Source organism: Zonotrichia leucophrys, chromosome 4 (genome assembly GCF_028769735.1).
Source record: "Zonotrichia leucophrys gambelii isolate GWCS_2022_RI chromosome 4, RI_Zleu_2.0, whole genome shotgun sequence".
In the NCBI taxonomy this organism is placed as follows: Eukaryota; Metazoa; Chordata; class Aves; order Passeriformes; family Passerellidae; genus Zonotrichia; species Zonotrichia leucophrys.
In genome coordinates this window covers 8,972,085-8,986,644 of record NC_088173.1, presented here as the reverse complement: position 1 = coordinate 8,986,644, position 14,560 = coordinate 8,972,085, and the positions used below count along the sequence as shown (strand labels likewise).

General features: G+C 38.2%; 1 protein-coding gene across 8 annotated transcripts in view; it reads left to right on the top strand.

Annotated features, from left to right (window-relative positions):
- Window positions 1–12,784, top strand: part of CLOCK (clock circadian regulator) — a 64,505-nt gene extending 51,721 nt beyond the window's left edge. For 6 of the 8 annotated variants that reach the window (XM_064710410.1, XM_064710411.1, XM_064710406.1 and 3 more), the window contains 6 exons: window positions 571–660; window positions 1,816–1,974; window positions 3,310–3,516; window positions 4,546–4,754; window positions 5,048–5,324; window positions 6,895–12,783. In XM_064710410.1, the coding sequence (XP_064566480.1) occupies window positions 571–660; window positions 1,816–1,974; window positions 3,310–3,516; window positions 4,546–4,754; window positions 5,048–5,324; window positions 6,895–7,077 (1,125 nt within the window). In that variant the 3' untranslated portion in view covers window positions 7,078–12,783. Of the gene's footprint in view, window positions 1–570; window positions 661–1,815; window positions 1,975–3,309; window positions 3,517–4,545; window positions 4,755–5,047; window positions 5,325–6,894 lie in introns of all 8 variants that reach the window. The other 2 variants (XM_064710413.1, XM_064710412.1) reach the window with 2 other exon arrangements.
- The last annotated feature ends 1,776 nt before the right edge of the window (window positions 12,785–14,560 follow it).

Here is a 14,560-nt window from a genome sequence, read left to right as displayed (position 1 = left end):
CCCTGTAGAGAACTCAAACAAATTTATGACTAGGAATATTAGTGAATACTTCCATATCCTTTCTGAAATCTTGGTAGTATGAGAAATTGTCATGCCTCATGTACTTGGTGCATGTTTTCCTGTTGAACTAATACATTCACTTCATAAACAGAATGCTTATTAAATATGCATTACAATATTATATATATCAATATATCTATATTTCTATTAATATAGAAATATAATATATAATTTTTCTAAAATATTTAGTTTAAGAATAAATCAAAGGTGTCAAGTTCCAAACTTGTTGAAATTGAGACTTCTGAAATACTTGTTCTTGTAATTTCTGTTTTTCTGATTGTATATATTTTCAGCAGTAGAAAAATTATGTCTATATTATGTAGATAATCAATTGCTTTTGTTTTCTTAATTCTCTAATAACTAAGGTTAGATATTTCAGGAAACAATTTACTATAGTTTCTATTATATGTTCATATAATGCTGTTTTGAATTTGACTCTTTAAAGAAATTCTTCATGTCAAATATGAAGCTCATTCTCTTATGATTATGCAACAATTTTTTTAATCCTAGTCTTTAAGCTCACAGTCTCTCGGACAACCAGTAGCACAGCCAGCAATATCTCAGCCTGCAACTTTACAGCTCCAGTCTGGAATGACTCAGGTATGGATTAACTCAATTTATTATTTATTATTTTTTAAGCAGTTTTGTTCTCCTGCAGTCGTGGGATGCCTGTGGCTTGGGTGGATGCACTGTTCACTGAGAGAAAAACAGTTTGGATAGGCAGGCCCAGAGAGCGGTGGTGAATGGAGTTAGATCCACCTGGCAGCAGTCACTAGTGGGGTTCCAGAGGGCTCAGTACTGGGGCCAGTCCAGTTGCATATATTTATTGATGATATGGACAAAGGGGTTGAGGTCACATCAGTGAGTTTGCAGATGACACCCAGTTCGGTGAGAGGGTTGATCTGCTGGAGAGCAGGGAGGCTCTGCAGGGGGAATCTGGACAAACTAAGAAATTGGGTCCTTTGGTGCCAAATTATTCTCTTGAAATGAGCAAATTCTGTAATTTGACACTTTTGCATTAGTTTTTTCTTCCTGTTACGTGTATGGATATAGTTTTCAGCCTTGTGCATTAGCAACATAGATATAAAAGCAGTTAAAGCTGAAATATTTTAGGGCATGAATTTAAAAATCCATTAACGCGGCTGGCATCTTTCAGGCATATGCTTATAACACAGGGCTGCTTGGTCTGTGAAATACTTCTGTGTAATAAGAACAGGATATATTCCTCAGATATCTGCTATAGGCCCCAAGTCAGTATATCAGAAGGTTATACTGACTTGGGGCCTATAGCAGATGTCTGAGGGAAGACAGAAGTGGCTAATAGTTTCTCTATGGGCTCAGCCTTCAGCTTTTTGTGGCTGAGGGTATTCCCAAGTTATTTGTATGTTTTAGCTCTGGGTGAATATTTTTTTCTAAATTGGCACAATTATAATTTTTAACATGAGAGAGCTTTAACATCTACAGTACCATGTCAGTTACTGAGGCTAGACACACACATACACATGTTTGTGATTTGGACACCAGTCAGTTTCTTGTGCTGTGGAATTCTTTTACTTCACCAATTCTCGTACATCAGCTAAATGTTGAATCTGATTCTGTGATGTTTTCATACGCATTAATTGGTTCTCAGATTGTGGTTTTTTGCTAATTTGAAGAGCGATGCTTGATTTATTTGCTTCTGTGGAGGACTGTACTTATCTCTTGTGAATAAAATGTAATTTTTGCTCAGCTTTTAATTTATTGATTGCACTACAGCCTGTGTTTCAGTTTTCAGCTCAATTGGGAGCTATGCAGCATCTAAAGGACCAGCTAGAGCAAAGAACTCGCATGATAGAGGCAAATATTCATCGGCAGCAGGAAGAGTTGCGTAAGATCCAGGAGCAGCTTCAAATTGTTCATGGTCAAGGACTCCAGGTGAGTTATTGTATCACTTACAGGTTTCATCTGTAGAGAATTTAGACATCTGAAATGTGTCTTGGTCACCTAATTCCACAACATGATCCTCCATATTCCCTGTCAGCTGCCATCTGGGCCATATATGTCTAAACTCCAGTATCTGAAGCTGCTGTTCCAGAGGTACCTGATGTTTTGCTTTCAAATGTATCTGGAAATGCCCCAGTGTTGAGCAGGTCAAGCCTAGCTTATCACTTAACCTAATTAAATGTAAAAGGATGGAGTGGTCATTCATTCTTGCAAAGTTTTGCAGCCATTAGAATATTAATCCAAAATCTGCAAGATCTCTTTTTCCCTTTTAGCTCTGAGGATGTTAAATCTGTGTTTCTTTGCTTAAACTGTCCTATCAGGCTGAGTGGCTCAACTTTGCATGGTAAACTTGAAGGAGTTACTGAGCCAGAAAGACTGAGGTCTGGAGGGTGCATTACTCAGTCTAGCAGCTGACTACATGATTTCAGATTTTTTTTTTCACCAGTATATATTTTTCTGTTTTTGTCGTTGTCTTTTCAGTAGCTATGCTTGGAGGAAAAGAATTACCCTCTTAGGTTTTTCTAGTTAAAAGACCCAAACAAAAAAAAAAAACCTGATCACCTCAAACTAAGATATATTTTAAGGAAATAATTTAATATTTTCAGTCTGGATTGTGACTAAAGAATAGAAAAAATACTTCCTGGAAGTATTGAGAATGTTGCTTAAATTCTGTTGGAAGAGTAGGAGTTTCTGGCGTGTGCCATTTTCAGTTGTGTGGTATTTAGTGTAAACATGCCAGCAGTAGACTGCCTTATTCATGTCTCAAAAGGAGAGATTCACAGCTCTCCTTTCCATGCAGTGTGGAGGGACCTTGTTCAGGAATGTGAAAACTAGAAAAAATCCTTCAGTGATACACATTCTGCCTTGTAGACTTGGGCCTATCTTTTTGTAAAGAACATAATATTTTTGTGCTGAATTCTGTTTATTACAACAGTGTTGGGAAGTTCAGTACAATCATTAAGATTTCCTGATTGTCAGGGAAGATTACATTCTTGATGCTATGCCTGGGTCTGCTAATTCAGAGATTTTCTTCATCTGATTTAGTGTTACTGAAGAATGTCCTACAAAAAGGAAGTGTCATTTCAAATATATTTTGTCTTTAGATAGTTGTAGACTACATTACTCGTTAGTCTCTAAATGGTGCTTTTTCTTTAAGAATAAATATTGAATGTTAATGTTTAGGACTCTGGAAATTAGGATTCTGATTCTTACCAGATAGAGTTGAGTCTCTGAATACTGACCCTATAACTTGTGGAATTTTTTAAGATGTTCTTGCAGCAGTCAGCTTCTGGACTCAACTTTGGTTCTGTGCAGCTTCCTTCTGGAAATTCTTCAACTGTTCAGCAGCTTACACCAATAAACATGCAAGGTCAAGTTGCTCAGACTAATCAGACTCAAAGTGGGATGAACACGGGCCATATAAATACTCCACATATGATACAGCAGCAGCCTTTGCAGAGTACTGCAACACAGGTAAAATTCTGTTACTCAATTTGCTGGATTGAATATTTGCTCAAAACCACATCTGAAACACAACAGCTTCCCTGACATTCCCCTGTTATGAACGAGTGTTTGAGATTGCTTAAAAAATCATTGGCAAGGGTATCAGCAAAAGCCTGATTTAATATTAAGTGGTAGCACGACAAAGTTTGTTGGCAAGATTCACTCTACTACTTACTGGACAGTTAAGGCACAATAAGGAAAAATCAGGCAGCAGCAAAACCAAACAAAATCCAGGCAATCAAAACAGAAGTGAACTGAGAACTGTCTGGGGGTGTGTATATGTGTGTGTGTGTGTTTCGGTGCATGTGACAAAAGGACTGTGGGGGCAGAGATACAAAGGAACATGGCCTAAAAGCTTAACAGCTTTCACCTTATACATTAAATGTAACAATGTAACAAAGAAATAGCTCTTAACTTATACCATAAACTTAACCTTAACAATTCAGCTGAGGCATAACAGTCAACAGCACGTATCACCACAGAGGCTGTTTCTTCATGATGAATACTTCTAATGGGTTTGACCATTATGTGTATGAAGACTCCATAAACATCTAATCTCTGTACCCTTTTCCACATTCTATACTTCTTTTTGAAATTTGTGAAAAGGCAGACTAGTGATGCATTTTACCATCTCAGCAGTAGGCTAGTTCCAAATTTTCAAATAAGAAATTCTTGACATTATGGGCACTTTTTACTCCAAGTTGGGCACAGAGATGCTGAAGGAGTAAAAAGATAATTTTGAATGAAAGTATGCAAATAACTGAAAAATTTATGAAAAAAAATATAACCTGAACAGAAAAAGAGGTTAATGTAAGATAGATGTCCGAGGTCGAGTCTCATCTCTAAATCCTCAGTCAGTAGAAATACTTGAGCACTTTGAATGAAGAATTCATTTGAATAGAAAAAAACTGGTGGTTTTGAAGTATGGGCTGTGACAGTGAGGAGAACAGCTGTAGTACCTGGTTATTTTCAACTTACTATCTCAAAATTTCTTTCCAGCATAATCAACAAAATGTACTTAGTGGACACAATCAACAGTCTTCTCTTGCCAGTCAGTCACAGAACACAGTCTCAGCACCTTTGTACAACACTATGGTGATTTCTCAGCCAACAGCAGGAAATGTGGTGCAGGTTCCCTCTAGCTTATCACAGAACAACAACCAGAATGCTGCTGCAGTAACCACTTTTACACAGGACAGACAAATCAGGTAAATCTTAAAGACCTGTATTTAAGATGACTTTTTGTAACAGTATGCTTATGCAGCTGCACCATATACAAAAGGAACTAAAATAGCATTAAGAAGATCATGTGATTTGTGTTTCACTGGAATGGATACAACCCTTGAAATTAAACTGCTCAAAGTAACATGTTTGCAGGCTTATCAAAACCCATGTTGTTATAGCAAATATGGCTTTGAGAAATCTGCTTTTCTCAAGTGTATGTGGTGCTTCATATATTTTTTTTCCTGGAGAGACTCCAAATGTCTTTTTCTATTAACAGATTTTCTCAAGGTCAGCAACTTGTAACAAAACTTGTCACGGCCCCAGTAGCATGTGGAGCAGTAATGGTACCAAGTACGATGTTTATGGGACAGGTGGTGACAGCTTATCCCACTTTTGCTGCCCAACAGCAGCAGACACAGACTTTGTCAATAACACAACAGCAGCAGCAGCAGCAGCAACAGCAGCAAAGTCAGCAGGACCATCAGCAGCAGCTCACCACAGTGCAACAACCAGCTCAGTCACAGCTGACCCAGCACCCCCAGCAGTTCCTACAGGTAATGAATGTAGAGCTGTCTACAGATTTTCCCAAGTCCTGGCACTTTCAGCATTGCTAGGTTATCCAGGGGTGCTTTACCTGAAAACAAAGCACTTAAAATAGTAACCTGTGACTAAGCCAAAGGCATGAGGTAAGTTTATTCTGTAGCAGTTCTCTAAAATCCTGTTACTTAGAGGAGAGGTGATCTTTCCTGCAGTGTTATTCCATGCATTGTCCTGTCTTACATCTTGTTCCCTTTGAATTGCTGCTCTTGATTGACTATAGGATGAAAAAACAGATGTTTCCTTTAAAACAGTTTATGTTTTCTTTCACTAATTTTGCATGTTAATGCAGTGAGGTATGAGAGATGATGGTTGGTCTAGAAAGCAGCACACAGCCCAAAGCAAGACATGTTCCAATAATATGAGGCATGAAATTCTGTCTGGGCTGCAGGGGAGGCTGAGCAGCAAGCAACTTTGTAAGCAGAGAGTAGGGAAGAACCTTGTTTTAGTGGAGAAAGAAGAGAGATTGGGTCAAAAGAGAAGGAAGACAAACCCAAGGAGTTTAGAAATAGGAAATAGCTAAAAGAAACAGAAGGTAGAAGGAATTGATGGGGAAATCTGTTGCCATTGGTTGATTCCACTTAATTACTGGAACATGCATCAACCAGCATCTGGAGATGGTAAAGGAGATGTAGGGGTGGCTAGAACACTAGAGAGGCTGTTTAGCAGGTTGGTACTGTCTGTGTCTCTGTTTCTAAATTTAAAAGTTTATACAATTTTGACTTAATTCTGGGGAAACAGATATGTGAAATATGAAGATCTCAAAGGTCGGTGCCTACTCTATAATTTCACTCTGGGCGAAAGTTCAGTATTTTTAATATAAACTATTAAAGTGCTAGAATTTGAAGTGAAGTAAATATTCTTTAAAAAGGACAAAAGTGCCTTTTCTACTTCTGTTCACTGGGGCATCTTACAGTCTGATTGTGTAGGTGCAGCAGTTGATGTACTTTACTCTCTGCTGCAGAGCATTTCAGGATTGAGATGTCCTAGTGCATTTGTATCCATCCTTCATTGTTCTTATTCAGTAATCTTTTTTTTGTGTTCTAAGAAGAATACTGTTAAAACCAAGTACCATTTCCCACAGTAATAAGTCTCCTTCAGAGGGGATATTGGGATCTGCAAATGCACCATTTCTTTGACTGTGCATTTTGTCTGTGGGGAATAAATGTGACCTGTGCCAAATCATGCACTATTTTTTCATTTGACTGCAGTGACAGCTACCTACACTTACTCAAATAGATTCTTTACTCCCTGCTATGCTTTTGTGGTGTGAAATGAAGACTAATTCATGTATTCCTACCTATCACCACAGAAATTCCAGAGACCAATTACAGCTGCTTTATTAATTGTTCAGATGCGCTGGTTAATTGTATTAGTATGAACAAATCCTTGCATTGTTTGCTGAGCTTAACTGGCCAAATCTGAATTTATTTTGATTGAACCCTTATAAAATTTAAAAAGCAGCTGGGCCCATGTTTCTCAGTGCAGCAGGGAAAAGTAATATTTTTTTTTATTTTCGTGTTTTAGACATCCAGGTTACTTCATGGAAATCAGTCAGCTCAGCTTATTCTCTCTGCTGCTTTCCCACTACAACAAAGCACTTTCACTCAGTCCCACCACCAGCAGCACCAGTCTCAGCAGCAGCAGCAGCAGCTGTCACGACACAGAACTGACAAGATGACTGATCCTTCCAAAGTCCAGCCACAGTAGAGTGGGCGCTGCCTCTTTTTGAAGCAAACTGCCAGGAGGGGCTGCCCCACAAACAGTTGCACTGAAGCTACAGAGGTAACAGTATGAAGGCTTTCTAGCACTGTGGTGTTGAGTTCTACTTCTAACTTCTGGAATCTGTTAAGAAAAGCCACAAGATGATGATGGGGACATGGCCAACTTTGAGCGTTGCCCCAGTTTCTGTGTTCTAAAGGATTTGCTGCCATGTTGTAATTTGTCCAGGTGAAATCTCCAAATGTGACTGAAAAGAGAGTGATGCTGAAAATATTGGTATTTTTATCAATCCTGTACATTTTTAAAGTATTAAAACGGACATGGAGCAATTGTTTTGAATTAGCAGGAAAAAATGCCAGAAATATAGTCCAAAAACCATCTAATTTTTTTTCAGATGATTGCAGGACAGTAAATATTTTGAAAATGTTGTGTGAAATCCAGTTCTCTGTTGTACAGATGCTGTAAAATATTGTGTATATGTCTGCATAAAAGGAGAAAGAGCAAAATATTTTATATGATGCATGAAAATGTAATCTGTTATTTGTAGGTTTGAATATGTTTCCCTAAATTCTCACGCCATACTCAGACTAATGTTTTCCTCTGTTCTACCCTTTTGTTTACAACATGATGCATCATTATTTTCACCCTTAATGTGGGCACAAGTCTCTTGTTTGTGCTTTGTCTGTGATGTCAGGGTTTGTTTGGTGAGGTATAGTGTGTTGGTTAGTTGACTGCTTGAAGTTAAATTATTGATGAAGCTGTTTGAACTGGTGATCATGCATCAGGGTTCAGGACATTCAGATTCATAAATATCATCCATCATTTCATAATGAATTCATCATTTTATTTGAAAAATAGGAATTTGCACTGCTTTCTTGCGGATGGTTTGGAATTTTATTCCCCAAAGCTATCTTTTGATATAGTTCATAGTTGGAAATATTTATGTAAAAGGTTTAAAAAAAATGACAGTAATTTTCAAGAATGTTTCAGTTATAGGAGTAATTTGCACAAAAATATATTTACATTTAATAACCTTTTGGGCACTTTTTAACCACTTTCTCTGTGGTGAGAATTGTAACTTGTTAAACCATGTTGGAATCTTTTTATTCTCCTTCAAAAATTAGTCAGAACTAATTCAGGGTCATTTTAACAACAACAACAAAACCCATAGTGCCTTGATTTTAATTCAGGTGATAATGTTGAACATCTTGAATTACAGTGTCTTGAATCTGTAACCATTTTCAATTTTGAAGTCTTAGCACATTGTCAACCAAACTTGTGTATCTACTTCATAGATATTTCTGTATTGTGTTAATTTTAACAGTGGTCTGAGTTGAGACCATGAATATTTTTGACTGGTACTCCCCCTCAGACAGTAGCCAGAAATACAGAGTCTCAAAAATCTCAGATCTTTAAGGTAATACTCTTAAAAAAAAGCAAAAAAAAAAGCAAACCTTAAAAGACAGGACTCCTTTTGCAGAAGGAAAAATAATAAGCTGATTTTTTAAAATCGTTTTTGGAAGCATTTAAAGTGTGTTTTGGGGGAGACCATGATTGCATTTAACACTACCAGTTATTGATTTAAGAGCTGTCACTGAACTAAGACTTCAGAAGGCAACTTCACTTTATAAAGAAAATAAAAAGTTCCAACAGATATGTGCTATTTAAGTAAACGTTGGTAGGTTTTTATGGTACTAGTTTGTGGAAACCAGAACTTGAGAGGAAAATTAACAAATGCTGATAGATCTGATAATTAATTAGAAACAAAAACCAGTAAAAGCAGTTAAAACTAGTGCTAGGGAGAGAAAGCTGGATTAATCTTGAATACTAGGGAGGAGTTGAATGAATGTAACAAATGGTGATGGTCTGTTTTGTACTGTGGAACAGTTTGATTGTATTCCTGGATGAACCAAACCCGCAGGAGGTGATGCCAGTTTAGCCAAGCCTTTGATGCCGTTGGTTACGTTTTGGGGCCAGCCTTTGCCTCTGCACGTGTCCCAGCATTAGACCTTTGTTATTCCCCAGTCATAAAGCAAGTGCTTGGCACCAAAAAGCCAAGCAGTGAACAAGGAAGGAGAGTGTGAGAAACACAGTACCAAAGAGAATCCGATTGCTCTCTGCTCCAAAAAGCCTATTGCAACCTGGAGCAAGGAACAGATGCCAATACCAAACATAGCAAGAAACACTTTCCCTTCTTTAAAGGGATTTCTGGCATTCTTCAGACTGGGATAATTGTCAGAGACTTGTTTCTCTAAAGTTCTATGTAAAGAAATCCTGCCTTGCTCTGCTATCCCTACCACTCCATTCCACCTGTTTCTATATGAAGCTGCATTGACTAGAGGTCTGTGCTATCACTTCTCTGCCTAATGGAAAATAGGTTATACACAAATTTCTTTAACCAATAACAATAAAAATATAGTGCTAAAAAAATAAAACTGGGAGAGCTTTAATAGTGCTGTTAGAACTACTGAATAATGGTAAAATAGGTGTATTAAGCTATTATACTGAGAATTACAGAAATTAGAGATACCAGCCAGACAGTTAATGGTGCAGCTTTTTATATTAAAAAAATTCAGCTTCTCTTCCCATTCTCCCCTCCCCAGATACTCTGGTGTGCTGCTATAGGTCTGTCAGTAAAAAGGCTAAACTAGGAGAGAGAAATTAGATTATGGGATACCGTGGCTGCTGAAAGAGAGTAGAGAAACATATGCTTTGATCAAGAAGCTTTTTGTAGCCTCAGAGAGAGGTCATTCAATTACAGAACTACCAGCTAGTAGAGAAAGGATAGAAGATGGAGAAATTCTAAGGAACTGGAAAAATACACATTTGAAGAATTCCTGACGTGAATCAGGCAAACTTTACAAAGGCGAATGTGTAGGACTTAGTCCAGATTGTGTGCAAGTATGGAGATGCTTTGTTCACAAGTAGTGACTAAAAAGTGTATATTTAACAGGTCTGCAGCTTTTCCTGTTGCTGAATCAGTTCCTGAACTGTCCTTGAGCTTTAGTGAGAAGAGGACCAGGCTGTTGCCTCTTTCTTAATCAGCCTTTTGCTTCTGCCTGACTCATTTACTACAGACTTACTTGCAACATCCTGATAAATAGCACGACAACGAGTGCTGTGATGCTGCAGGTTCTGGAGCAGAAGTGTTGCAGAATGACTCTGACAGAAGGGAAGGGGTCTGTTAAGGGGAGGATTGTGAAGAAATGGGCTGGTGATACATAATGGAGTGAAGAGGATGGCATTTGCGTGGAGTTTAGGAGGTAGACATTGTCTGCAATGGGTGAGGCTTTGAAGAAAAGTGTCTGGGATAACTTCAGAGAGAAAAAAGAATATAGCTATTTTTATATTATATTTAATATATATTATATTTGTATATAAATATGAAAGGATTCTAGTAGGAGCTCTCCATATGCCTTCCACTTCATCTAGAAGGTTTACCTTCTGCACTATGGTTCCAGTGTGTCACCACCTTCTGTGGGCATCTTGCCTGCTGCCAAACACCAAAATTAGTAACCCAGCATCCTTACAAGAAATAGGTTTCATTTCAGCTTTATGTAAAAATGAATAAAGTAAAGATATATCAGGCAGTTTTTCACAGGAAAAAGAAATGATCTTAAGACTTAAATAGCACTTTCTCTTTTTGGTTGGGTTTTTTTTTTTTTTTTTTGAGAAATAACAAGCACTTTACTGAAAAGACTATTTGAAAAACAGTTTATTTCTTTAGTCAGTGAAACTGTTAAAAAGGGGGCGCAACAAGGAATAACATGTAAAACTGTCAAGAGAGACATTTCTGGAAAATGTGTCTTTATTATGGTGATCCTTGAGGTTTAAAGTGCAGGATTAAAAAGGCTTCTAAAACTAGTTGCCTTTGTGTTTTATATGGCCAGGGGAAGGGATTAGGGATGATAGCTTCCTTGCAAGGAGGCTTTTTAGTTGCACAGTTGCCTATGAGAGAAAATCATCTGGAGGCTCATTTGCCTGCTCAGTAATTCTAAGTGTCCCTTAGGATTATAAATTGTGTGAAAATGTTATGAAGGTTTAAAGATGTGGCCTTTTTCAAATGTTAAAGTCGATTCAAGAATCATTTATATTTTCAGAGATTTAACCCAGGTATTGTTATGAGTGTTTTAAATGTCACGGCATCAGGAGATGTCAAACGTGTCAGATTCATAAGCTTCTCTATTTAAAATAATTATTAAAATTAGATGTACAGTCAGAGGGCTGGAAAATGGTTATTTTGATTAAAAGGGAAAAGAGACTAGTTTTAATAATTAACCTTTTATTTTTTTACTTATCCCTGGTGGAAAAAAATTGAAGAGAATGAAATGAATTTGGATTAAAAAAGACATATTTAAACAAATCATAGTAGACGAGACAGCTGTGAGAGAACATTTGAAATTGTCTTGGTTGTCCATGAGACTGGGTAGTTGCTTTTTCACTACCATGATTTTTAACACTACATTCCTTGTCTTTTTCTTTTTTTGTCTTTTTTAAACAGGTGATTTTAAACTCTGTGATATTTCATGCTATGCCATCTGCATGAATTTTGCCAGCATGATATGCTATATTCAAAGAAAGTATACCTAAATAAAAAGGAAGGGGGGGGAACAAAACACTGTGTCTGAAAAAAACATTTTATGGCCTAATAACAGAGACCCCAGCTATGACTGAGAGATGCTGCATTAATAGACAATCAATCAATGGGTAATTATTTATGAAACACTTTTGGGAATGGTCTTAAAGATGTAACTGCTTTGAAAGCAGTAGGTGAGCTGTCTTTTTCTAACAAGAAAGGTAAAAAATATTTATTTTCAAATATATCAGATTGACTTTTGAGTTTTTAAGCAGTGTTGATTTCACAGTGTCTTGGGTTTCAGCTTTGTTTTGTATTTTTTTAACTGGCATTAGATTTATATACGTAAAAGAAAACAAACAGAAAAACCCTAGTGCCGTTCATATTGACGTCAGGAAATGTAGATACAGTTCCCTGGTGTTCATGTGACCATTACTAACTGTCAATTTTTTAACTGAATAAATGTAACTCATTTAAAATTTTGCTTTCTGTAGCTTCTAAGGTTCTAGAGGTTTTTTTCTGAGTTGCTTGATGTCAGTTTTATCCAAGTTTCACAGTGAAGCGCTCTTACCCTTCCCACGACTGTACCAAAGGCACTCTCTCTCCCCCACCCACAGAACTGACTTGTGAGAAGTTGCTTGATGTCACTTTTATCTTCTCTCCCCTACCCAGACAAATGACTTGTGAGATTTCAGTAAAATGCATACTGTATTTTTTCCTTGTCTTCTCTCTGTATCTCTTTATAAACTGATGCCCCACTCTAAAGGCTAGAGACCTCTGATTTGTGTATTTACATTACTGCCTTGGAATTGACTCACACAGCACTTGATTGAGTGTGCACAAGTTAAAACTGCTTTCATACCCTCATGTCTACAGCTCCTGGTCTTGCCAAAGGATGGAGAGCACTGCAGCAGGTTGGGTTGGGCAGAGCCCTTCCCTCATCTTCTGTCATGGGCAAAACATGCCTCTCTAAATTGGTGCCACTCCCCTGTCGGGGTATTTCTTCTGCTGGTGAAATGTCAAAGAGCAATATTGTAAAAGGAGGAGAGGTGGTCTGAAATGTTGGCTGTGCCACCGAGCAAGGAAGCAGAGACTTGCATTTAGCTGCAGCCACAACTTGTTTGAGAGGATGTAGCTCCTGCCTGGAAGAGCTATGTGATAATATGTAACCTGTCAGGGTGGTCCGACCCTCTTTTCACTGATCAAAGTGTAAACATTAATAATTCCAAATTAATTAAATGTTCAGGGAAAGGAGGGTGGGAAGAAAATTGTGTAATTGAAACAGAATGCCTGGAGAAAATTATAAATACAGTTAGCCATTTTTACAGTCTGCAGTACTTTCTTTTTCTGTAATATCCTCCTCCCAGAGGAGGATACTGATCTTTTGCCTTTGAGAATTAAATAATACTTGTGCAAGCTGTAAATTACTTCTATATGCCATAGGGCCCCTGTTCCCCAGCAGTGAAACAAAATCAGCTGTAGAAGTGCTGCAGCTGTAGTTAAGAACTGTCACCACCCATCCATGATAAGATTGAGAGCATGTAGCAAGCAAGATTGTCAATTTTGCTTAAAATCGATCTTTGGAAAGAGCAGTACATTTTTCTGTAAACTTATCATGAAGAGTGGTAATTACAACTGCTGCCACACCTGTAGCAGTTCTTTTAAATGGTATTTTGCTGTCATGCAAGCTTGAAAACAAAACCCACGTTTATAAGAGAATGAAGCTGTTAAGTACTTGTAAAGATTAGCAATCCAAAGGTTGGTTGTACTTCTGACTCAGGCATTAGTGATATAAATTCCAGATTTCAGCTGTTTGAGGGTAACAAAATAGCAAGAGCCTTACTAGTGTTCTTTGTAGCACAGTCTATCACTGTCAGACCTTTTGCAAGTACATTCCCTTGGGAAGGAAAAGGAAGTAATCCCAAAGAAACATACAGCTATCCTAGTGCCCAGGTCACCGGGAAATGCTGCAGAAATGACCCTGCATCTCCCTTAGCAGAAGCCTGTAGCTGCAACTTGCCAAGGGTGCTGACTTCAGGGGCCATACAAGGTCATCTCTGGAAAAACGCCACGTCAGTACAGCAAGTGCCATTACATCATTATTTCCATGGCTCTGGAAATTAAGAATAACTCAGATTATATTAGGATGAAACAGTCTGATCCTCTTGATTTAAGATGGGATTTTGTTTTTTACATACACAGTATCTGGGACAAACATGGAAGTACACTGAACTACCAGCCTCTTTCTAGAAACAAAGCCGCTCCCGTAAATCCAGTGGCAGCGTTCCAGAGCCAGCCTGGGCAGGAGGGGCAGCTGAGGTGAGGGAGAGCCTGTATGGCAGCAGGCTGCCTCTTGCAGTGCTCAGGGAACACACACTGCCCCTCTCTCACTTCCAGGTTTTCCAGCTTGGTGTCTGACTCACAGATCTCAAAGCAGTAACCCCTGGCGCCAGCCCAGCACACACACACCTGCTGGCCTTACCCTAGCAGAGCGGGTTTGCTGGTGGTCTGGTCCTGTACTTTGGTTCAACAGGGTTCCTTTGAAAAACTTTGTCCTGGATGGAAGATTAGTTTACTTTAGTCTTGGCTTATTGCACTTTGCCATATACAGAGTAATGAGACAGGCTTTAGCTAAGAATTGGGAATAGGCACCTTTGAAAATAACAACCACAAGCTTTTCTCATTGTAAACATCTCAGTTGATGTGAGAATTTTCCATCCCAGTAGAACTGACCATCATCTCCATTTGACTCCTATTGTGTGGAAGTGAGGAATTGCTGGCAGTGTGCACTCACAAACCTCTGCTGGTGCAATGTGCAGGCAGAGCTGTAAATTCCTGTTTTGAATGCTGCTTTTGAGGTTCCTTTGGCAGCAACTGCAATCAGCTGCATCTCAC